Raw genomic sequence first — 26,226 nt, 5'->3', positions numbered from 1 at the left:
TGCCTGACTGACACCTCTGTTGTCTTCTGATCTCCAGACAGGCCCTGCGAAGGACAGTGGTCACAGAGGTGTAAGGGATTTCCCTGATTTTCTGTGTAGTTTAAGTGTAAAAAAGGGCATATGGGGGTTTGATTTTTTTTTTCAGTTTTATTATTTTTTGAGGGTTTTTTTCAGGCTTTTGACCCTTTCTTTAGGCAGAGTGGTGTTACTACTTGCCATTGTATGAACATAAGGCAGTCAATGAAAGCATTTTATTTTTTTATGACCAGCAGTAAAACACTGATTTTAACTGAGTTGCAGTTGGACCATTAAAAAAAAAACCACCCTGTGTGGTAACTGTCCATCAAAATGAATTTAATTGTATTTTAAGATGGAAGAGATCAAGTCAAACATTAAGATACAATAATTAAAGTGGTAAAATGATCATGTTTGAGTATGGCTGATCTAGGAAGAAACATGAAAGAAATACCCAGGTGCTTACTGTTACTGATCCAATTTTTAACTAGGTGGAACACTTACATTGCAAGTGTATTTGACCATTTATCAGCAGAGTAAACAGGATGGAGGAATTACTTGCAGGAATTACCTGAGGAGGAGTATGGCTGTACTAAATGTGAAGCAGAATGGGTTTCTGGTTTGCAGGTTAATTTCTGGGTGATGTCTCAGACTGCAGTGGCTGTTCCACTGCCCTTTGAAAACCCTGTGCATTACAAACTGTCCCTCATCTTCCCTCCAAGTTTGGGTTTTACTCTCTGAAGGCAAACTTTTAAATTTATACATGACACCTTCTCCCTATTTCCTCTCCTATCTTCCATTTTTAGGGGGCTCCCCTCAGGATTTCGAAGAGACCTTGAATACAGCCAGAGAGTGCAGCCTCCAGTGAAAAACAGGGGTGTCTTGGGTGCCTGCCAAGTGCTCTGAAGAGGACAGATAGGCCCTGTGCTGTGTTTTCTTAACTGATTAGAATCCAGGGCTGCCTCCAGTAAACCAGAGTAGGAAAGAGGGTTTAGGGCTGAGACAAAACCAAAACCGAAAGTAATTCAGTGGTATGAGTTTGTCATGTCATGGTACTCATTCTTTCATTTAAACTTTAAATAAAAGATGTAAATGCAATTCAAGTACAGAATATGCACAAGGTACTAAGAAAATGAAAGGTGTGAAACCAAGATTTCAAAACTAGGGAACATCACATTAAGGCCAGAGGTATATTAGAGGAAGCTGATGCATGATCCAAGGGCCAATCCCTGCTTTGAGTGCATACCAGAGTAAACAGAGGAGCTCCAGTAATCCAGATGTAGGAAAATAGAAATAAATTGCTGACAGTACCATTCAGTACACGGAATTTCAGGTGTGACATCAGTGCAGGTGTGAGCTGTGGCTGCTGTTCACATACGGCTGTACTGAAGGGTGGGGAACGATACCTGCAGGTTCACCTCAGGTTCCATTCCACACATCCACTCCTCCTCTGCCATCCTGGTCACTGCACTGACCCCTCACCTGCTGCACACAGTTTCTGCTGAGCCAGAAAAGGAGACCTCTGTTGCTGGTGCTTTTGCCTGACTCAGACCTGAGCCATAGCTGAGTATGACCCAGGTGAGCCCTCGGTGCAGGCACGTACCACTGGCAGCAGCCAGCACTGCCCCTAAGAGAATGCTCACTCCCACCCCAATCCTCTGGGGAAAAGGCTTTTGCCAACACTTCCAAACACCCAAGCTGGCTTTCCAGAGCTTGAAAATATAGCAGATATTCACAGTGGAACAAAAGAACAGTAATTGTCATTAAAAACACATGTCACCATCTGTTTTAAAAATACATACAGCAAAACAACTAATTAGGAATATTTTGTTTTCCAAAATGCTTGAGATAAGAAGCCAAGAACATGTGTAGGACACTGTTCCACATAAGCTGTTTCAAGGTGGCTACTTTTAAAGCTGAGTACCACTTAAGTTTGTCTAACAAGGCAGAATGCTACACATCTTTCCAGTTTGCCACTCGCAAGTCCAGTCCTCCACCCAATCTACTGAAGCAACATTATTAATGATTATTCCAGTAACAGGCACAGAATAAAGGGCAATGACTAACATGCAGCATTAAGTCCTTTATGTATACACCTGTCAGAGATATAGCAGAATACTGTTTATGGTGAAACAGTATTAAAATAAACAAGTAAAATGTTGCCTCTTCTAATGGAACAGTATCAAATCCTACTGCTCACACTTCTCTTCTTCAAGCAGGGCATTAAAGTTACCAAGTTTAAGTGCAGCATTTCCGTGCTTTTAAAGAATTTAGTTTTATTTCAGAATGTTTGGGCAATACTTCAAGATAGTTTCTAAAACTTGATATTAGTATCTCTAAGTGAAGCCATTTAAGGAATTACAATTGTTTTCTTAACAATTTAATTAACCACAATTAAGCATCTTCAGGTATCAGTACACAAAAGATTGTTTGTGTGCTCTTTTTAAATTAGGGACCTGCTTAGTTCCTGCAAGGTGATCTGCATCTTCTGTGCTTGGTTTAGTTGTTTACTCACCTCTGCCTGGAACAATTTTGCAAATGTGGTCACTCACTCACTCCTGAAGCATGGCAGCTTACTCCCTGTTCTCAAGGAAGGTCTGGATGAGAGTACTTTCTCCCCTAGAGTTGAAATGGTCAATCTGGGCCACGCAAAAGCACAAGGCATCCGTCCCTTCTGACAGTGTAGGCTTGAAAGTGAGTCACAGTGTAGACTTAAAAATGAGTTACAGTGCAGACACAAGTACTGGCAGGCCCTCATCTGACAACATTTTGATGAAAAGGGTAATTCACATTGGTCTGAGTAGCTATTCTGCATTTGCCACCCTTCTCTTCTAGAAAGGGCATCTCCATACACAGTCAGCATCAGGTGGCGACTAACAGACCACCAATCTGTGATCAGTTAGTACAACTTAAATTATTCACCCCTAAGTTTTTATGTAGCCTGGCTCATGTAGCTAGATATAGGCTTTAAATTCCAAATGGACATGCTGGAATTGTAAACTCAAATTGTACAGTGGTAACAAAATCTCAGGTCCAGACAGAGGAACACACCTTTGCAACCTCTCCTGCAAACTGTGACGGCATGCTCTAGATCTTTAATTATGAAAAGTTTTAAAGTTGACTCTTAATTTCAGACATTATTTTATTCTCCATTCATCTCATTTTGTGTATTTCAGTTAAACTCCACACAGAGTGGTACAGACAATTTAAGTCTGTTTAAATCAAGTGAAATCCAAATTGCATATAAAAAAAGTTCATTTTTAATCACACATTCGGAGTATACTTCTGTCTTTTTTTCTTAATTCCAGTTGCTCTGTATTCTTCTCTTTGCTTCAAATATTCTGCTTTGCATTCTTCATAGAATGATGGATCAGAATAGCTACAAGACAGAAAAATACATATTGTTTTTCATCTTGGAATATTGAACAGATATTGCACAAGTACCACTCATAACTGATCTTCCTTCCAGACCCAAAGAAAACTTGTCTGCCTTAAATAACTTTCCTTTTCAAGCCTCTGTAGTGAAGCCACCAAGAGGAAAGGCAGAAAAAGGGAAACACATTTGTATTTAAGTTAAGCTGAAGAATTCATTTGCAGTGACCCTCCTCAGTATGGGAAGCTGCTGGAGATGACTTATTTTTTCAATGCATCCAAGTAACTACTGGGAATAGGTTCAAGTGTATGTCTTTAACAGTAGATTTAATGGACCTTGATCATTACATTAAATTCCTTTCTCTCATAATTTTTTGAAGTATAACTATTCAACACTATAAACTTTTTTTTTGTCAGAAGCATTTTGTTTAATTTTTTTTTTCAAAAGGTGAAGGAACAGACAAATAAAACTGAGTAACTCCAGCAAGTTCTGACTGCAGTTAGGCCTAAATTCTTGCCTGGTTGCCCATGTTTTTTTCATCAGTTCCTAAATACTTGAGAGTAACTGTCACTAGTTCAAAGGCATTCATTTTTAATCTAAATTGCTGGTTTAAGAAAGCAGGACACACCAAAAATCAACCTCATTTTCCCCCCAGTCAAACTCAAAAACTTCGCAGCCTTCACCCTGGGAAATTCAAGAATCTACAACTTCAGCCTAATGGCAGTGGGGGTAAATTAGGACTTCCAAAAAAGATGGTTCAATCCACCATGGCATTGAGTTGACCTCTCATATATAACAATTTCCCATTGCTCCTGCTACTGCTGTTCATAACAGCAGGACACTTTCAAGACAGACTAAATCTTAAAAAATAGAAGCAAAATTAAAACCAACTTATCCTGTCTCACTAACATTATGAAGAAGCTTCACTGTGCACCCACATCTGTGATGTACCAGAGGAAATAATGGGCTGCAGGTCCTCTGGGCTGAAATCTGTCCCCAGGTGAATCAAGAAGAGAGTCTCTGTAGCCATATATTCATATGGTAAACAAAATCTTGTCAGAGCCCTGACCAGCACGGTTTTAATAAAGCAAAGATACCATTTTCAGAAATACACCCAAGTCCTCAACCCTGCACAGCCCTTTTCAGAATAGTTAACATCTCTAGATTAGTACAGGCCATGCACAAAAACTCAGCAAAAACTCACGAGGGACTTACTAGCCAACCAGACAGTCCTTCAGTGCTGTGTTCTCCTGCCGACACTTCACCACCATCAGAACACCAGTTTCTTGACAGCATTTAGTAAATGCTGGGGGAAAAAAAAAACCACAAACTAAATTGAAGTTAGAAAAATAACAATAGGTGAAAAAACCCTCTGTGTAGGAAGTAGCAGACCAGATCCGATTTATTATTAATATAACCATAGTTGGCCCAGATTCTCATACTGTTTGCAAGGTCTTTGTCACTTGTTTAGCAACAACACTTTAACTGGGATTCTCCCCTTATCATGTAGCACATTCACACACACATTGCTGTTGCTAATACCATTTCTGAAGTTATTCTTGCAGCAAATCCATGATTCTTGTGCCTGCTTTTCACATGCTCTGCTCAGGGCTACCACCTACATATCTGGCATTCAAGAACAATGAAGTTGCTCAATGAAGTGAAAGTACCTGGTCTGTTTTAAGAATCTTATGAGGTAAAAACAAGTCAGTGAGACACTAAAACAGAACAGCAAAGTCATGGCTAAGGACATGGGGTTTATCTGGGAGTAACTAAAATTATGCCTCATTGTTACCAGCAAAGATACCATTTTCAGAAAATACATCCAAGTCCCTGTACAGATGTTTCACTGAATAATAACCCTAGATAAGAATTGGCTGTTGTTTCTATCAGGAGATTTCAAACTGTTCTGAGAGGAAATCAGCTACATTTAGCAGATGGACAAGAGAGAGAAAGAGAGAAAAAGAAAGCCATGTGTCCACGATCAATCAGGAGCCAGATCAAGAACAAAGTTCACCCCTACCACATCCCCTTCCAGAATTCCATCCATTTATCCTCCTCTAATGTCTTCCTGGTAATGATTTAATATCCAGCAATACAAAAATTATTTTCTTGCACATACTTAGCAAAATGTACAGCTGATCTAGTAACATCAAAACTTAATGGTACTACATCACACAACAGCTAAATCACATTACCTGTGCTCAGTGTATATGTACATCAAGACTTAAATAAACAAGAAAGAAGAGATTTGTGCCTATAATGGCAGCACTCCTGTCCTTTGCTCATAGCAGATGCTGAAATGGGTGTTAAGCAATTGTGGACCTCAGTGGAACAAAACCTACCTACCCCCTAGGATCCTGGACACTACTGGCAAGATTTTGAGAAAGTGATCCAACAGCTGCAGGCAATCCCTAGGTGAGATTAATCTGCTTGTCCACAGCTATTATTAATTAGGCTTTCATGAAAATAATTTACAAGACAAGGAAGTGTTTGCTGAAAGTGGCGATGACAGATTTCAGTGTCCTTATACTGTGAAACTTAGCAAAGAACTGAATTCTTACCTACTTCAAACATATTATTTACTGATGAACATTCAAAAACCTTCTCCAGCCCAGCACCCAGCATTACACACTGGCAACTCCACCACACCCTACATGAAAACCAGATGAAAGTGTGCAGAAAATGGGTTTAAGTTAACCAGTTAATTACCAGCTGGGAAGACACTGTAACTTGTGCTCAAAGGTATCTATTAACAACCACACCCAGTTTCTAAGATCTATGTGTTTTAGACTTAAAGTCACCCAAATGCATAAGCACAGCTTTGAGGAAACACCAGGACAGCTCAAGTCTACTAAGCAGTTTAAGCTCAGAACAAGGCAAATGTGTTATTAGGTTATCAGAATATTTCTTGGTTTTCAAGGGTGAATCTGACATTTCTTCCATTCTTTTCTGGACTATTTGTATTGACTATTCCTACATCAGCATCTCAGAAAAATCATACCTATTAGTACATTTCTAAAAATGACCTTTGTTTTTTTTGGTTTTTTTTGGTGGGAAAAACATCCAAAGCTTTTGAAAGGTTTTGGTCTGTCCAGCATGATTTATACTCTCTAAAGGCACTTCTTTAAGTGCTGTGCTGAGGTTTTGGGTTGGGTTTTTTTTTTGTAGTAGTAATCATTTCTTCTGGAAGCTGTGAAGTAAAAAACCACTGAAGACAACAGGAGGTCCCTCTCACTTGTTAACTCACCAGTCTTGATTGGTTAAAGGCGTGATGTCCCAGTGAAGAAAAAAAGCCTGAACTGCAATTGCCAGCATTCCCTGGCTTCAGAAGGCCCTGCCTGTGGTACATGGCCAGGCACTGTTGCAAAGTGATAAAACTGCTTCCAGCTGTTTAGCTTTTACATTACTGATGCTTAACAACAGAGAGGAAGAAAGAAGGTTAAAGCATATTAGGCTTCCTTATATGAGCACACAAAACTTGATTATCCCTCTCTTCTGTTTGGCAGTCATGTAAGGAGTGCAAGACAGACTTAGTTATAGACACTTACCAGAAATCTTTCAGGATCTGGAGAATGGTTTGTTTTATTTTTAATTCTGCTTTGTCTTGCTCACAGAGGGGCAAGTACCAATCTTTTCACTCTCCTCAAGGAAATGGCATGAAGCTGGGTCAGGGCTAGTTTAGGTTTGCCACCAGGAAAAGATATCCACCCAGAGGGTTGCTAGGCACTGTAACAGGCCCCCAGGGAAATGGTCACAGCACTAAACTTGCCTGAGTTCAGGAAGCATTTCAACAATGGTCTCAGGCACATAGTGTGATAGGGGTGTTCTGCATAGGGCCAGGAGTTGGACTTGATGATCCTGATGGGTCTCTTCCAACTCAGCTTATTCCATGATCCTATGACTCTTCCATGAAATGAATTGTGTCAAGGTTGAGCAGCACAAACAAGTGTTTAAACTACTAATTTGGAGAATAATGTCAGAAGTAGTGCTCAATAGTTGCAGATATCTCAAACCAAGAATTAATCTCCATGTCTGACAAGCCTTAGTCATTCCTCATTCAAGCAATATCTGCATTGTTGACCAAAGTTTCGGGATGCATAGCAAGACACCACAAAAGGAGCAGATACACAGGATCGGATTACAAAACTATTGTAATTTAACACTTTAGCAGCTATGAGAGGTAATCAGAATACTAAAGAATCCAAACAAACCTTCTCCTGATACACTGCACATTATAGAAAGAACAGAACTGATATTTTCATAATCTTGTGTATGGTACTATCTTTATGACTTCAGGAAATATCTTTCCATGACTTTAGAAGTTCATGGGCTGATACGTTTTCTTTCTTCCTACAAGCAGCAAGCTACCAAAACAAAACCTCAAGCAGGAGCAAAACAAGAAGTAAATTTGGGCCAGTCTGCAAATTCATTGCAAACAAAAGAAAAGTCATGTTTCCAACAATAAAAGTTATCTCCAGTATTTCCAAATACAAGCCAAATAAACTGAGGAACAGAGCTCAACACCACGGAAGAGAAAATGCCTTGTAAGAAAGGGGAAAAGGCTTGCCCTGCATCAAATCAACCCTTTGCCATATGTAGCTGTCCTAGAAAAGCCTTGGCTTTTCTAGGACAGCTACATATGTCCATCACTGAGTGCTCTGTGCACAGACAAGCACAAATCCACTACTGCGTCAGCAAGCTGCAGGTGCCTACCAGTTACCACGGAAACTGGCTACAGACCCCCTTTCACCTGCAGCAGTCATGGTTCATGACATCATATCTGACATAGGTTACCCTACAGGCTCCTCTCTGTGCCACAGGCTCTGTCTAAGGGGATGCACACGGAGCAAAGATCTCTTCTCAAGAGTACAGCTCAGACAGACTTCACTGAACAGCTCAACACTGATTTGAGGCTGGATTTCTTCTTTTTCTCTCATGAAGAAAGCTTTGCATTTTTGTTGCAAGGCAAATCCAAAATAAGTTTTGGTCTCAGTTCAGAGAATTTTAAGTCTCATTACATTCTGGCCATTACAGCCACACAGAGAGATTTTAGCTGCTCAAGTAAGCCTGCAATTTAGTACCTTTTCTAAATCAACCAAGTCTGTAAGGCCAGAATGTATCTTTGCCAAGACAGAGGTCTGCTGTCAACTGAACAAAAGCTGAACAGCCACGTCTGAATACAGAGCAATTCAGTTTTGCCAGTTCTCACCTGCTCACTATGGCATGCTGGCATGTGCATGGGATCTGCCTATGATGGGAAGACCACATTTTCAGGAGAGACAGGAGGGGTTTTTGGCTGAGGCCAGAGATGAGTGAGTCCTTCCAAGGACTGACTCTTCAGCAGGGAGCATCTCCGGCCCTGAGCAGCTCAGAGAAGCTGCTAAGTTTAGTCCCTGGCACCTCCAGAGCCTGTGGCACTGCCCTGGATCCAAGAGCTGGATCTCACTGGGTCTTCCTATCCCAACTTACCCACCTGAAAAAGCACGACACAAAGAACTAGGAGAAATTAGGTCCTGACATACATAAAGTCACAGAATAGCAAAAAAGAAAGTAGCTTTTTAAAGCTGGACAGACACGTATTTTTTTAATAAAAATCCCATTCCAAGTCTTTCTGTAATTCCCTTCAGATACAGAATCATACAAATTATGTTGGAGGCATGAAGAATTAGTTTTGAGTCCCCAACTTAGTATATTTGATGGTTGATTAAAAACTTCTTTAAGTTACAGAGAACTCTTTTTATTAAGGTTTCTTTGATAATTAGCTAGGTTGGCACAGTAAAGAACACTTTGTTTACAAAGATTTTTACAGTCCACACTAATCTTTGCTGGAAAAGCCAGTATCTAAGAAGAATGTTTTTCTTTAACATTTCTAATTGCTTTTTCCCCAACTCTGTTTTATGACTTTACCACAAGATAATATGAGAAGCAGATGGAAAATGAAGTGAAACTGGCTAACAGTTCACTTAACACAGAGTAAAGACTGGACAAATTATTTCCCTGTCTATTCAATCAGTCAGACAGGCTAATTAATTAATACTAAAGTATTAATATGAAAAGGTCAGATACATTACCAGAAAGTTACAACAAAGTTGGTGGGGGTCCACCAACAGATGTCCTGGGACATACAAGTCCTAATTTAAAAAAAAAGAGATAAAAAGCCAGGGTCCTGCCCATTTTAACTTTAGAACATATTCATAGATTCAAGAAGTATTTGCTCACTATGACAAAAATATAAAACTTGTAGGATTTTGAGTCAAAAGGACAAACCAACATCTGGCATAAGACATAGGCACAGCTCTGCAGAATAAAGATGATGATTTTTTCCCACACCATTAAACCAGACAAGGTTAAATTTAACACTGTTAATCTCAGTGTCTGCAGGACTACAAACAGTGAACAACAAAAACAAGGCATCATATTTATGATGCAAGTGTTCACTATGTACCCTACAATACCATCCCACACTCAAACAGAATTCAGCTGGTTTCTTCACTGTGCTGTATTCAAAATGAAATAGTGGAGTAGGTGTGTTGGACTGCTGAAGTTTCAGTTATGTGTATGTAAAGGAAAGACTTCATGAAAAAAAACCATGGTAAGTCCTGCCACAAGCTTAAAAACAAACTAAAGGTTGTGGTAGCTTTTTTGCAATTTAATAAAGAGGAACAAGCATCAGATTATATTTGTAGCAGATTTCTAAAGGATTTTTTCTCTTTACTTAAAATATTTTAAAATATTAGATAATTAATTATTTCTTCCTGCAAACATCAAAGTCTTCCCATGTGCAAAGTAAGAGAAGAATAAAAAGTGGGACTTATATCCAGACAAGCAGCTGCATGGAAACTGTGTTGATATAACACCAAGGAACCATCCTCATTATTTTTAATGTATGAACTGTTTGTAGCGTGAAGGCTATTTCTGAAAGTTCATTTTTTGCAGATTCAGATTATAAAAGTACTTGGCACTTTCATATTGTCTCATATTGTGAAGTGTTGTACATTTCATACAATGTTGGAACTGTAGTTTTATCAACTATAATTGTGCATCTATTTTGCAGATGTGCTTGTACACAACATAAATGAAATATTTCCCATTATCAAGATAAATTGATCCTCTCAGGTCTGGCTCTCGTTTATTTAAAGACTTTACAATTTTACTACTTAAGAGAAAGTCCTACAGAGGTGTTATCTCACCATTTATATTTTCTCAACACTTATGATACTGCTATCACACTCTTAAAATAAAAAAAAAAAAAAAAAAAACCAGCTTCCATCATGATCCAGACCAGACTGATTCTGGGGTTGCTTTTTTCCCTCTACATAAAATAAAAAAAAAAGAAAAAGAAGTTTTGTCCGGTGTTTTGGACATTCCTTGGGCTGTACCACCACTGAGAAAAGATGCCCAAATAACAATGGGGATTTGGGGGTGATAGTAGAAGGAGGAGGAAACCGCTCCCTTTAAAATCTAAACAAGGGCAAAATTTTAAAACCTAAATTTGCAAAAGGTGTACAGAAAAACACTAAATGATCCAAAACATTACCAGCAACATTTTTAAGGGTAGTTATAATGCTTTTAATTTTGTATAAAATTATGATTCATTAGCTTGTTACTTTGAAGATGACTCAGTATGCACAGAACAGATTACTGGTGCATTTAATGAGCCAGAGGAAGTAGTAGCATGAACATGAAGAGATTGTTTTACATTGCAGAGTACGAGCTATTTGATATTTCCAACACAGTACAAAAGAAGGCTTCTCTGTAGATTGCTCATGGTTCAGTTGACATCACTGAATATCTAATACCTCCAACTCAATTAATTCTCACCTGATTAAGATCAGTCTGATATTCAAACTAAATCATCTCTCCAGTCAAGTAGAAATCAATATTTCTGATTTTACTTTTAAATTACAACAACAAATAAAATACGTGCATCGTCAGTATGCTAGGAGTAGCTTCCCTATCCTAGCCTTCTATGGCATGCATAACACAGCTGATTAAAGAATTATTGTAATTTGAGCAACAATATATATAAGGCAGATTAATTTGAATAGAAGGAGGTAGCATGAAATAATTAAATGCATCTTATATAGGGCAAAGAGAAAATTGACATAAAATAACCTTGATTCTTTCAAGTGAACCTCTGTTATCAGATCAAATACTTTGTCTCTGCAAATATTCATTTGCTATAACATAAAAATCATATACTTTCCATTTTCCTGCTCATCACCAGCTCCCCAAAATCTGCTCCATCTCAGCTTTTTTAGCTGCAGGCATCTGTCCTAGGAGAGATGATCAATACATACTAGCATACAGGACTGGGGAGCAGAGAATCCCAGGAATTCAGGAATTTTAAGGAAGGGATATTCATCCTCCTGGCCAATCTTTTCCAGGGCATTCTCAGCATAGAAAAGCAGCTTTATCTTAAAGAGTGCAAACAGAGGATCCCCCAGCAGACCGCAGCATCTCTGGCACTCCAGAATGAAATGCAGAAACGTCCCTCATCTCATGACTGAGGTGAACACACAGCAGCAGAGAAAGGCAAACATACAGTACCAGGAAGGCAAACACCACAACTGTGGTCTGCAGAGGAAGAATGTTTCCCAAAAAAACCTAGAAACTGTTTGTCTAAACATAATGCCTTGGGATAAAGAAAGCATCTTACCAATATCCTAGAAATAAATCTGAAGACTTTGCTTTAGGGGACATTTAGAGATGAGAAAATAACACACTGGATCAAAGGGCCTATTTGTCCTGTACACCATCTTTCTCAGAAGGCAGTAATAGCTACTTTAAAATACTGTGTCAGAAGGTCAACATTATGGAAAAACATCTTCTCAAATGAAGTTTCTTCCTAATCCTTATCAACTCTACACTTGGCTTATACCTTGAAGCATAAAGTTCTCACATACCCTTCAAAACTCTTAGGAACCCTTAGGATGCCTTACATGAGGGGGGTCTAAATGGAAAAGCATCCAAAACAAGAGGATGAAAGAGGGGAAAAATCTCCTGAAACCAGAAAGGTATATGCTAGCCTGGATTTCTTCAAAATCTCTCTGCCCTGGCCCACTGAAATCCTGCTAAACTCCCAACTATTGCAATTGTAGTTATTTGTTTCATACCATGCGTGCTTTTTTCATTAGCAGGTTTTCAAAATCCTGCTGCAAAAATTAATTGGCCTCAAAGTATCTCTCAGCTGGATATAGAAACAGGCCAGAGCAGTAGGGAGAAAAGGCAGCCTACATAGATCAAAAATGTTTGAGAGTTGGTTGGGGTTTTTTTCAGAACATCCAGTTACTCACTCTGTAAATGCCACCTACCTACTTAGGAACAAGAGCCTCCAAAGTTTTCATGTCCTACATACATTGATATCACAAGGGTCTAGGTTTGGTCAGCTGCTTACAACAAGCTTTTAAAATCAATATAGGAAATCAATGGCCTATTTAAACATTCTGCTTCAAAAATTATTTTAAAAAGCATATAGGGTTTTTTTTTTAAAACCACAATACCACAGCAGTTCCGAAAACTGATGTAAGACACATAGGGATCCTCCAACATCAGTTAATTTAAATCAGAAGTCATTGCTCAGCTGCTGATCTTTTTATTACAGAAATATTAACAGGGTTTCTCTTGTTTTCAAAGCCAACAATCATTAAAGACAGAATTTGTGGGGGAAAAAAGAGGATCTTAAGAAACTACCATCAAGGAATGACAAACACGTTCACAGAAGCCACGAACCATGAAGATACAGTCCCACCCCCATGTGATGCAGAGGCTTGTGCTGGGGGAACCCCTCTCACCAGACTCACTACATGTGTTCTGCAGTTCATAATTTGCTACCATTCAGACTGCGAATTGTGGATATTTCTAAGAGGCATAACCAGAAACCTCAAGTAACAGCAGAGAAGCCCTTCTGTCTGTCCCAAATAGCCCACCCTTATCTACAGCAGATCGTTGGATCTTTTCTTTCCAATTTTATAATAAGCACCAAGAAACAGAATGGAACTGAAAAGCAAAGTTTAATAAAGAGAATAATTGTTTTGTTTAAGAAAAACACATAAAACAAGCTCAGGAACACAGCCAAACACAGCAATTCAAGCCAACCCAATCAGTTCAACTAACAAAACCCAGACAAATACTTAAAAGTATTAACAAAAATATGCCAGATTAAAGTAATTAAGAGGGTTTAAAAAAAAAAAAAAAGAGTTCTGAAAATAACATACACGTGCAATCTCAGGATACTTTAAGGAGCATTTAGTTCTGCCATTAGGATAAGGGCAGGTCAGCTCTGCTCATTCTATGTCCTGCACATATGAGATCTGATCAAAATGTCTTCTTGGGGACAAGAGTTGGAAAGACTAAAGTTGGTTTTCAGTTTCATATGAATACTGAATGCACAAATGAAACTTGACTAGGAAAAGTGTTTTCCTAAGAGTCACAGAGTCCGAAAAGAACATATACCTTAAAATGTCAGGCGGTGCTTTCCTGACTATTGCTAAATGATGAAATACTGTGGAAGACAGAATTCATTAGCAATATACATTTAGTCACTAGAACTTCAACAGAACTTGCACTGTAACAGCAAGAGGAGCTTTGGCAGAGATGACAAAGAGAAATATCTATTTGTTAGTTTTGGTGCCATAGACCTGATCTGATCCTGACCTGATCTTCCATCCTGGATGTACAGAGTCGCCGGCATTTTCTGTATGCATGACTGTACACACCTACCTACATATGTGTGTGCACACATTTTGCCCCAGACACACAGGAATCTAGTACACTGTCATATTTTTAAGTAAATTCCAGCAACCCAGCACTGTAAGAGCTACGAGACAAGTCCTCCTGCTTCTGACTAAGCAAGACAGGCAGAGCACAGCAGTACACAAGAGGGTTATGTCCTCAGAAGACACAGGAGAAACAGCAAGAACATAACTATTATGTATAAGGCTTTACAGCAACTACTTTGTCAGTCAAGGCAGATTTAAGTGCTCAAAGATGACAATCTGCTGGGCTAGGCAGGCAAATTTTTCCAGAGAAGCAGACCTCCTTTTCTTACTAGTGAAATTACAAAAATCTACCCTTTTAAGCAAAGTAAGCACATTGCTGTGAAGCATTTTATTTGGGTAAATAATGATTTGTCCACTAAAGAAACCTGCTTGAGGAATGTTCTTGTCAAGTACATTCAAGTGCAAGCATCACCTTCTCTATAAAGCTTCAGGTAAAGCAAGGCCAGCAAGCATAGGTACCTGGTTAAACTGCAGTGGTTTTAAACAACTGCTTCCTTTAAGACTGACTTGATCTAATTTTCTTCCCACCCTGCAGTAAGTATCCCTGACATCAAGCGTTACCATACCAGGCGCTGGAAGAGGCAGAACTGGAACAAATGCAAGTTCCCCCATGGCTACTGTCTGTCACTGCCTGCTTTTATATAAACAAGTGCATCCAACTTGAGCTGCGCAGAGCTCTGCCTATCCGCCCGCCTCCTTCGGGAGCTGCCGAGCCACTCAGGGACAGCTGAGAAGTTCGGATAACAGATGATTTAAAGAAACAACACCCCTCCCTCTGTCCCACAGCGACTGACTCTTCAGCTGAACTCTAAAGGCAAAATATATCTATGTCTCAAAAACAGAGCTTCGCGAGTGGAAGGAGTAACAGTAATGTCCTTCTACCACACGGTGGGGGTAGAGCAGGGCATTTGTACAACTCCCGAGGAGGCATTTGCCCAGCTATCCCACCACGACACCAGCTCTCAGTTACACTGTGCTGTGTCAGGGACTCTTCTTTTCCCCCTGCCCCAATTCAATTTAATGGACTTCCAAAATTACCTATTCAACTCAGAGCTCCAACACCGAAGGTTGGTGGTAGCAGTAATAGTAGTTCTCACTCCTCTAAAAGCAAAAGTGAAACTGGTTCCAGGGTTCCACCTGGAGGGTGACGGTGAGATGGGGCACACAGAATAGGGTCAAAATCTCAGGTCTTTTGAGTATATAGCATATTCCCAATATATGGAATATAAAATATTTATACAGTTATTAAAAGAGGACGTTACTTTCCCTCACAGGTCACAATTCATCCCCAACTTCTCCAAAATAGTTATCATGTACTTTCCAGTAAATGTCTTGTTTTTCAAAAACGACTAGCCATAGGCTGGTGTGGAGGCAGGAGTTCTTCACCATGGAAGAATTCCTGCTGATTAAGGTATTACTCAGTGCTAGTAAGGATGACAAAACCAAAGTGCAAGTTTTCCACGAAAAAAAAAAAATTCTGCTGTGTCCATATTCTGAAGTGAACAGTGAAGAGTAACTCAACCCCTGCAATTATGGCCACAGTGTGATAAAGTACACAAACTTACTTTTTCAAATAAAATTACATAATTGACTATGGAGGCATTTAGAATTTCAGACTACCCTACTCATTTAATGATTTTGAAGAGATTACTTTAAACCATGAGGCAGGAAAGCACACTATCAAAACTCAGCAATATCTGAAATTTGGTTGTAACTTGAAATTTATCTTTCATCTTCTGTAAAATGATTTAAATAAAGGACTGCAATAACCAGGTACATTTCTTCAGAATAAAAGTTGTAATTTTGAAGACAATAAAATACTGGTAGACAGGGAATTTACAAACAAGTCTTTGATAAATCTACAAAGCAAAAAAAATGCACCAGAAACTAGGTATGAAAACCCCTCAAAAGAGAGAAACTCTTTTGTAGTGTAAAGCTTAATAGGCAAATGGCATAAAAATCTGTGTAAGAACATTGACTTTACTAGCACAAATCCAGGTGTAGTTTTGTACACTGAAGCCTCGGGGACACAGCTCTACCTTGTAAAAGTTGATTACACTGCGCTCCTCAAGCTGTATGCAGAGGAATTCAAGTTTGGCAGGAGGGTTTTTTAAGTGCATCTATTCTGCCTACTCCAATAATCTTGTTTCTGATGCAAAAATGTCTTAGAGCATCAACATACAAATACAGCATAAACAGTGTTATGAAAGAAACAGCAAAAACAATCACATAGATGTGGTTTCCATTTTTAGAAAAACAACCAAACTCTTCTGAATTTATTTAGCAATTGTTGAAATAATTATGTTAACAGTGCTTCTGCTACAAAATCATTGGCAAAGGAGATACTGAAAGTTAAGACAAGGGGATATGTACATGTAGCTCCAGTTTAGAAGCCATTTGTCACTTCTTTCTATGGCATGAGGATACTTCCAATGAAATATCACACGCCCATCCAAGCAATCAAGAACTACTGGTTTTGTCAATTGCCTTCTAAAGGAGCAGACTAAGTTTATTTCTAACACATTCAATCACAGACCAATATCCAGGGCTCAACCCTCTGTAAGACCAGGAGTGATAGAAGGTAGAGTGATAGTGCATTACTCAGTGGCAGCTGAGGACACAAGAATCTGAAGCAGCATTCAGCAGCTGGGACATGAGCAGAAACTGACTGATGGCTCTGGTGCTGCCACTGCAACCCCCTGTGACTTTTTGTCTTCTGTTTATTTAGGACTGAAAGTAAGGACCTTTCCTGGTTGGGACTTCAGTGTTATGATTGGTTGACTGTGAGTGCATTCTCCACTGGTACAATGAGATTAAAAAGAACCTAATGTGGCTAAAAATCTTTCCTCCATTTTCTGGGTTTTGAACTAAATGAGTTTTAATCACTGAATGCAGATGTACACATGCCTCTATCACCACAGATTTGTCAGCATGTAAGTTTGTTCCAAAGACTTGTCTCACCTTTATTCTGAAAGAAGAAAAAAACACCCAAAAGCTAGCATATGCTGTATTAATGTAAAACCCCTAGAGGGCAACTAAGCTTCAATTTCAACCTGCATAAATATTCAGCTCCTTAACTAGTTTACAGATTATGTAAACTATTTCCTTCAACCTTGTTTTTTTTTCCCCTCGTTTAAAAGAAATGAATCCTTTTCATTCTCAAATCACATTATTGCTGCCTATTTAGTGTAAGTTAATCACCACTGCCCAACCAGAGACTGAGTCCTCAACCCAACAAAGCTCAAAAGAGAACAATAAAGAAAACACATGCAAAGGCTTCATTTAAACAAAGCCAGAAAACAAGCATATGAAAGTCTGAAATCACTTTCTTTGCATTAAAGACCTTTAACAATATGTCTTGTTTATTATTCAGCTTAGTATTAATTTATTGCATGGCATCTGTTTTCTTGTACAGCAGTCTGGTTGCAAGTCTCAAATTTATAAACTTAAGTTTACACTGTTGAGATGATTTGCTGTTTTCCCCGACATACCAAGATTTCAGCTGTATATATTTGGTGATAAAAAAAAAAAAAAAAGTGATGAAATAGGAAACAAGATGTCAAATTAGTTATGAAAAATGGCTTCATTTAGATTTTGGTCTTTAGCTAGAGTCCAGGACTGCTGCCAGTGGTGAAAGTAAAAAAAAAAAAGGAAAGTAATTTGAGCCATAAAAGTAAAAAGCCTATATTCAATTACAAGGGCTCTTCCCAAATTTTAAATTGGCAACCAGTGTCCAGCTGAGCCTTGTTTGACATGAACCAGCAGGCAGCAACTGCCTTTCCCCTACTCCGCTCAGATCTTGTTGGGAGCTGAAAGACACCTACTATCCTGCCAGTCCACACCTGCACACAACCTGCAGACACACTGATGCTTAATGTTAGAGAAGGCACTAACAAACCCATGGAATTCCCAAGATATGGAAGCAACCAGACACAGACAGGAAAAAAACAGCTCAAAGAAATCCTTAGGAAATACTTATAAAGTTCAAGAGTTTCTACAAGGCTTTTGCAGAAGACCAAATACCCAAACAAAAATTGATAGCACTGCCATCCTTGCTTTATGCATACCAATGCAATGTCCCATATGCTTTGATCATGACAGTTCTCCTTCATTTATGGTCTTATCTCCACTTACATGTCTGAACAGAGACTAATAACTACCGGTAGAATACACTCTACCTCATTTTAGCCACCCAGAATTTCCTTGCCCCACCCAAAACTGATTCTGAAAGTACCTTCCTGTCCTTGTTGCCTTGAGTCTTGACAAGGAAGGGGTAAGGGGATGGGAAAGAGAGAGAGAGGACTACAGCTGGGATGAGATGTCTTCCATTCTACATGACATAAACAAAAATCAAAGGAGGAGTTTGAGGAGCTGACATAAATCTCCAAGGGTGTTCACCTTAGAGGGTCTCCTCTCAGGAAGAAGAGGACGGCTAGACTCTGTTTCTTACTCAGATTCATCCCCTCTGCTTGAAATACAAGAAGCTTTAGGTATTCCTTCTGACTTTTTTGTCACAAGTTCAGCCAAGGCTTAGAGATCTGAGGACTTGACAACCATTAGTACTAAAATGTCCAAGTAAAATGTTATTGTACGATCAGTTCAGGTCTGGACACACAAAAGATTTTGAGTACCAGATCTCTTTATAACACAGTAGAACCCTGACATCAGTGCATCAACCTTACAATCAAACTTAAGACAGTGACTATATTACATTAGAAACAAGGAGATTCTTCCTGCTTCACACAAAAGAATTACAGTCACTGTTACAATTTACTGCTTATGTGAAACGGAGCTCGCTGAACCTGATACCACAATTCAAACATTGTTACCTTTAAGTACTTTTAACATATTTCCCAGAGGTGATTATTTCTCCTCTTTTTTAGAGTGGCTGTATTACTTTCAGACAAGTCAAGTCATTGCAACTCAAACATTAGGGCCACAGAGATCTGTAACATCAGGTGTGGAACAAACAGCACTACACTGAAACCACTGCAGAAAAGAAAATCACGAGACCAGAACTGTTCATCTGGTGGGAGAAGGTAGCCAAAGCAAAAGTATGCAATTCTGTTAAATATCTTCCTTCTACAGAAGCACAAATACATTTTTTGGGGTTGTAATTTACTAAGTATTCTCTGCCCAACAATGAATGCTGCTAAATGGTTTGTGCACAGTAAGTAGTATTTACATGAATTTGACAGCAGAGTGAAGAGGACAGATTCCCCCAACAGTATTTTAGTTTAAAACTGCTGAAGTTTTATAGTTACTCAACAGATGGAGCATATCGAAATGAACCAGTCTTGCTGAACCAAAAGCATCTTTTCCACACCATTCTGACTCCCCACAAAGGACTCAAAACTTCCTCAAGATGTTTGGAATGTATAAAATAAAATATAAAAAAACATTACAGATACATACATGAATATGCTTTTTAATTTCCTTAAAGTTGGAATAGTTTTCAAAAGTATGGGGACACCTCTACTACAAAGAAAAAGCTGAAGAACCATTAATACTATTATTCAATTGTCATGAAGCATTGTTACACGTAGCTAATGTAAAATATTTTAAACATAGGACTTTTGATGTAAGTCATTGAAGACACCAGAGAAGCTGTGAGATCTGCTAGCACCCTATTAAACTTTAGTTAATTACTAATTAAATCTTAAATTATATAACCTCAAACACTATACAATTCCATAATATTCCTCTTTTCTATATTCTATGGAAAGCAATGGTAAATTTCTGTTCATTAACTAGATACATGCTGAAGCCTACATTTAATGTAAAAAAACCAAAACCACTCAGAAAAGACATGCAACGAAGCACAAGGAGGAAATCAGGACAGATGAGAAATGACAAAGATTATTTACACCAGAGAAAAATAAAGAATTCTTTTCACCATTGCCCTTATGAATAATTTCGACTGGGCTGTCAGAGTCACTGTAGAATATTATCACCCCAAAGGCAGGAAAAAAGTAATGAGCAACAAAGTTTGAAGTTGAAGACTGTGGTTACTCTTGTTTACTGGATATAATTTTCTTCAACCTGAAAGCACGAGTTCTCCCTGTGAATTTAAATGTTATTTTTAACATTACAGCATTAAAGATTTCGGGGGTTTGTGTTTAAAATTCTTCATGCTCCTGAAAACAACTTTGGAATCTCAGGGTTCAATATCTTCCCTAAGCCATTTTGGAGAACCTGACAGAAACAGATTTCCATGATGGTTACTGAATAAGTATTTTATTTTTCTTTTCCCTTTTGCCTGTTTAACATAAATGAGATCATCCTCTTTCTTCCATTTACAGTCCTGCTTTTATTCAGATTACTGCCAGGAATCTGTCCAATGTCTGAGAACACAAATTGCTTGATATACAAAGAAAAATTAGTTCAGGGATTAAATCCCAAAAAAAACTTAGAAAGCAAAAAGCATTCTTTGAATGGCAAAACAGAACTAAGCACTTAAACAGGCTATAGTAGCTGAAACATTAACCAGATTACAGGACAAACACAGGCATACAAGATATGACCCTAAGAGAAGATGATGGCCCAAAATGTCTTCCCAAAGTCCTTTGCAGGCCTGCAATCCCTTCGTGCTTGATAAATGTGCCATCCAAGGGCATCAGTATGATAAGCATTTCGTAGAACTGAAGCCCATGCTTTTGAAGCATAAGTAGACTAGTCTAGATTGCATCAAGAAGTCCTACTTTCAACTCTCTAGGTCTTTCCACATTATACACTTTCTGTACATTTCCCACATATTAAACAATAGCATTCAGAAGTTCTTTTTGAAAACATTAGCTGTGTCTCCCTAAAATAACTTTTTAAAAGTCTGACAGTCTACAACCATAGGTGAGATTACATCTCAAGCTGCAACTCTGCAGTGCTTTATTTTCACCAACTTCACAAGCATCCCACTACAGCAAAGAGCATGAGACATTTCTGCCACCAGGAAACAAAGCAGGACCTATATCAAGCCTGGCAAATGTAACACCAAATTTTTGATTTTGTCCTTCAAAAAGTACTATTTAAACATCCCTGAAATATGTTGTTGTTGATCTGAAAGCTTGAAGGGAATTATTTAGAGTATACTGAGGAGGAGGGGAAAGAAGAACAACTAGAACCTTATTGGGAGATTTTGATCATGGCCAGAAAGAAAGAAAATCATAAAGTGTACAACATTATGGGTGATAAAAGTAATACAAAGAAATCCAGAACCTGAATATCAGAAACCCCATAAAAAGGCATCAGTGACTTAAAGAGACCTTTCTTTATACTTATTTCAGGAAAAAGGTAAGAAGGCAGATCTCTTAATACCATAATTAAAGTCCCAAATTCCCTACAACCATTTCAACTCCTTCCCAATACAAAGATAAATACTAAGAGAACAATCTGTTCACTCCATCCAAGGGAAATTTTCATGCACAGGCCTTCTACATTTTCTTTGTCAAAATTTCTCATATAATTTCCTTTCCTTCTCATTATCCCATCAGCATGACTACCTTTCCTCCACTCCATGATTCCTTTCAAATCCTTTACTAGTTTCCCACTCTAATCTCTGATACAGCAGCCAAACTGCTTTTCTTGTTCCCTGATCATAAATTTAAAGCCTCATCCATACCTCCAAAGGTCTGTACAGCTCTAGCATTCCTTGATCATCCCCTTTCCTATCCTCTGACCAGCTCTGCAGCTATTGATTCCTCATCCAAAACACCTCTCACCTTCTGTTACATGATTTCACTTCCTGCAGAGGTATCCACCCTGATCTGGGGCAGCAAATGTTCCAGTTGCTCTTCTCTGCAGGACTGCTACAAATAAAATTCAGAGGGATGACAATACAGCACAGTGTTCTATGACCTTTCAGTACTGTAGCCTTTACTCCCTTCTTAGGCATCAGACCTTTAAATAAAACACTCTTCACAGCACAAATCTCCCTGCTCTTTTTCTATGCAGCACCACAGAGACAACTACTGGAAAGCATTTACAACAGCAACAAAACTAAACTTGGTGTGGGAAAAAGGGGGATTATTTTTTGTTGTTGTTATTAAAAGGACCTGAAAAACAATGTACAAGAACATAAGTTTTATTCAGCAAAGACAATATTGTCTCTAGCATTAAAAAAAACACTTTTGCATTGTCAGTGTTGCTACCATAGGACCCATTAACTACTACATCAAAGAATAAGTGCTAGAGGGACAACTCCCTCAGTTTGAGCTAAGCAATCTTTAGAACTCCTGCTCTACATGTAAGAAGAAGCTTAAAATGTTTCCATCCCAAAACAGGATGAAAATTTGAGATTTCACTGTTTTCAGAATGCAATGAAGAACACTTAGACCAAAAAAGCATGAAGAACACTTAGAACACCACAACTTGTTGAAAGTGTGTGTAGTTGCCAAACTATGTTTCAACTTTGTGTTCTCTTATTGCCTGATTAGACCTTTGATTCCTGCCCTTTTTTTTTTTTTGACTGGTTCTGCTGAGTTGTAACATTCTACACAAAGACATATACAACAGGTATAGGTCTTCAACATATGGGAGATCAAAACTACAACTTTCATAATCCACTGTCTCATTAAATCAAAGCATATTAAGTAAAATCACAACTCCTATTCTGATTTCCATTTAGTATTAACTGCTGTTGAGCTTCATTTCAATTTCTGAGGTTTGGATAAGCAATTTTCTTTGGCAAATACACTTGTCAATTTCATGTGTTTTCTAAAGAATGGACAGAAGCTTTCCCCTATCACCTTATGCTGAATATAAGGTCGATATATTACTTTTAGGCTGCCTGAATGCTCATTATTTATTGTATTTCTGAATTCACAGAAGCAACATTTTGATCAAACTAAGTTTTATTTTCCACTGCTGAACCTAATGGTACCTGTACAACACATTCTGACATCAACAGTTGAAAAATAACCTATTTTCTGTGTGAAACTAACCCCAGGGTAAAATTAACAATTCATATACAACATAAATATTTATACACAGGCAATGAGAATATAGCATGACCTCTTAAAAGTATTAAGATTTATTTACACTAACTGCTAACTGTGTAACTGTTGAATCTAGTACCTAAGAGGGATTTATAATGCAAAATTTCAGAGCAACTACTTCATACATTGTTAAGGACATTGTTAAGCTACTGTGAGTCACATGAACTGCCACTGCTCTGTCCACCCACGCTGCAGTAACACCTCACTGTAACACTCTAACACTGCACCCATAAGTTACTGCCACCATCAGAATGGATGCAAAAAAACCCTCACAGAATCCCAAGTTTGCACTGGCTTGCTGGTAACAAGAATGACACAGAAGAACCAAAATGTGTCAAGCGGAAAAGAAAACTATGAGATCGGCAAACACTGTATATAACACCTGGGAAAAGGCATTAGTCAGTGGCTGGAACAGCACCCTCGCCCTTTTGTTGGAAGAAGAACTTGACCATGTCTCCTCCACCACGGACACTCCCCTCACACGGGTCCCTAAAGACTGATCTAAACACCATGAAATACACCAAGATCATTAGATACAGGCAAGGTTGCATTTCTCTATTTTTACAGATTTTTAACAATCTTACCTCACCAGGACCCTAAGACATGAAACCAGCTATTCAACCTAACACTGTAGAGTGTACTAGTGGAGAACTGGAGATAATTAGAGCACTTAAAAGGCATCAATGCTAGCATCATTCCTGAAAAAACAAGTTTGGAGAAATTATGATAGAGAAGAGACTTTTAAACTTTTCTCATCAGCGGACAAAAAATTTCCAGGTACAGAAGTCAAATGAACAAGCAACAATGTTTCAGCTTCAGTGGGGAATTTGTCAGGGAGCAGTAATATGACTAAATGGTAGGAACAACTGATGATTCAGATGCTTAATTTCAAGTTCAACTCTTCCAACAATCCAAGAAATTATACAAGAGGACAAAGGCAATTAGGTTTTTTCTTTCCTTATATGCAATTAAAGTACTCCCATTCTGCAGATGTTAAAACAATCTGGAAGAATAGTTTTCCTCCTAAAACTGGATTACCAACTGGACACCATAACACAATAATTGTATCTCACCGTAAGAGCTGCAGAAGAAGTAAACCTACTGTTAAACTTTCAGCTGTTAGCTTGGTGAGCGCTCTTCTCATGGATATTACTACCTTGTACTACAATAATCCAAAACCACACAGGCATCTTCTTTTTACACCAGCATTTGTTAAGAACATGTAATTAATCTGGGCTATATTAATATATTTATGCTGGACAGGGAAATCAATTTGAAATGCAGGATCTTAGCTGGAAACCAATAAAATCTGTAACTTGAGAAAAGCAAATTGAAAGTATGCACAAAACACAGGTAACCTCCTGAGGTTCTCATCTATGAGCTCTGAACTACCAATACCACTTTAATATCTATACATAAAATCTCTACCAGGTAAGAGAATCAAAATCAAAACAAGGCTTGTAAGATATGGCAACCTGGCTGAAATTGATATTCATTAAAGTACTCTTTGCATGAATAGGAGCATTTGGACTCTGTGGTCTTTATCAGAGCCCCAGCTGGTAATGGTTGAAGGTTAATGCCTTACCCCATTCTGTTCAATTTTCTGTCCTAATTAGTCCTCTAAATCTATAGCTGTGAGCACCAAGTGTCTGTGCTCAAAAGAAACTAATTAATGCTAGCAAATTAGATCAAGTCCAAAGATCCAACAGCCAAACTCTTAAATGCTCCTTGTTAATAGGAAGTGTAGCTGTCAATAACTGCTGTTGGTGGCTATAATGAGGCCTCTTTCTTTCACTGAAAGTGATTTCATTTCTCTTTGTCCCTGTAATTTGTTGGAATTTCCCTAATAAATAAAATAAAAAAAAAAAAAAAAAAACAAAAAAAAAAAACAAACCCACACACAACTAAGTTGCAGCAGTAAAGCTAGCAGCAGTCTGACCCATTTCTTGTCATCAGCTGGTTTGAAATGGCATGGATGGGGGAAGAACAAAAATAATCACAACAGTCAAGTTCCCTCCCTGAACATTTTCTTCAAAGTGTTCAAAACTAGTTAGAACACTGAAATTTCTATTATCCAGCAAGACAACATGCCTTCATATTTAATTTCTATAAATTAGCTTAGGTAGTTAATGCTGTTATCATTCACTTAAACAAACAAACACACACAAATCTAGAAGCTCATTTCTTCAAATTCTAATTTACATATAGCTGTTCTCTCTGCCCAGTTTGTCGTAGCAAAGCTCAATATACCATAATCCCTCTAGAGATTGTACTAATTCACATAGTTAAATGTGATGAGAGTAAATTTTCATTGGAAATATATAGCACTGAATAATTTTTTTCCATAATAAAAGCTATTGTGTGCAAATAAGAGCATCATATAAAAATTCAGCATCTTACTCTCAAGGAATGCAAGCCAGAAAAAAAGCTCCTAGCAATTTACTATTAGTACTAAATATAACTGTACACTATCAAAACATCTAAAATAATTTAAATTAACAGACAACTGCACAACACATAAAACATAATGTAATATTAATAGTTTTGTATAAGGCCATGTGGTCACATGATATTACTATAATATGCTTCAATATTCAGATAATAAATACAGCAAAGGACAACAGTTTTCCTCCCTTCTCCACCTGCAGTTTTGTTGCTGAATTGAAACTACATTCTCAATTTATACTAACCTTCCTCTCACAAAAATGGAGTTGTAGATAATAATGCAGAATTTTTTTTTTTCATCCTCTAAGAGAAGGCTACTGTGGTCATAAAAAAAACTTTTGATTCTTCCATCTGTAACCTCTCAGGCTTTCCACCAATCTCTGAATGATACGGACATAAGCACATGTAAGCAATTTCTGATCACAGCAGCTCAATTTAAAAAAAGGTACCAGCAGCTGTCATGTTAACTCATTGATTTTTATCAGTCACTTGATCTTTTTGCTTTGGTCAATTAGAAGATCACTGTGCTGCCAGATACTCCTAGGAGATGTGAACTTGAAAAAAAAATTTGTAACAACTGTATTTTCACAATGATGCAAAGTGGATGAGCAAAGTTCAG

General features: G+C 38.2%; 1 protein-coding gene across 6 annotated transcripts in view; it reads right to left on the bottom strand.

Moving 5' to 3' along the window:
• Positions 1-3,139: 3,139 nt before the first annotated feature.
• The window catches only part of CMC1 (C-X9-C motif containing 1), a 42,178-nt gene continuing 19,091 nt past the window's right edge, over positions 3,140-26,226 (bottom strand). For 3 of the 6 annotated variants that reach the window (XM_041407711.1, XM_041407714.1, XM_041407715.1), the window contains 2 exons: positions 4,604-4,694; positions 3,140-3,394 (listed from right to left, as the gene is read on the bottom strand). In XM_041407711.1, the coding sequence (XP_041263645.1) occupies positions 3,280-3,394; positions 4,604-4,694 (206 nt within the window). In that variant the 3' untranslated portion in view covers positions 3,140-3,279. Of the gene's footprint in view, positions 3,395-4,603; positions 4,719-14,738; positions 14,843-26,226 lie in introns of those variants that run through there. The other 3 variants (XM_041407710.1, XM_041407712.1, XM_041407713.1) reach the window with 2 other exon arrangements.

Source organism: Onychostruthus taczanowskii, unplaced genomic scaffold (assembly GCF_017590055.1).
Source record: "Onychostruthus taczanowskii isolate IOZ18803 unplaced genomic scaffold, ASM1759005v1 scaffold28, whole genome shotgun sequence".
Classification (NCBI taxonomy): Eukaryota; Metazoa; Chordata; class Aves; order Passeriformes; family Passeridae; genus Onychostruthus; species Onychostruthus taczanowskii.
Note: the sequence above shows the minus strand (reverse complement) of the source record. Positions and strands in the feature narration are given on the sequence as shown.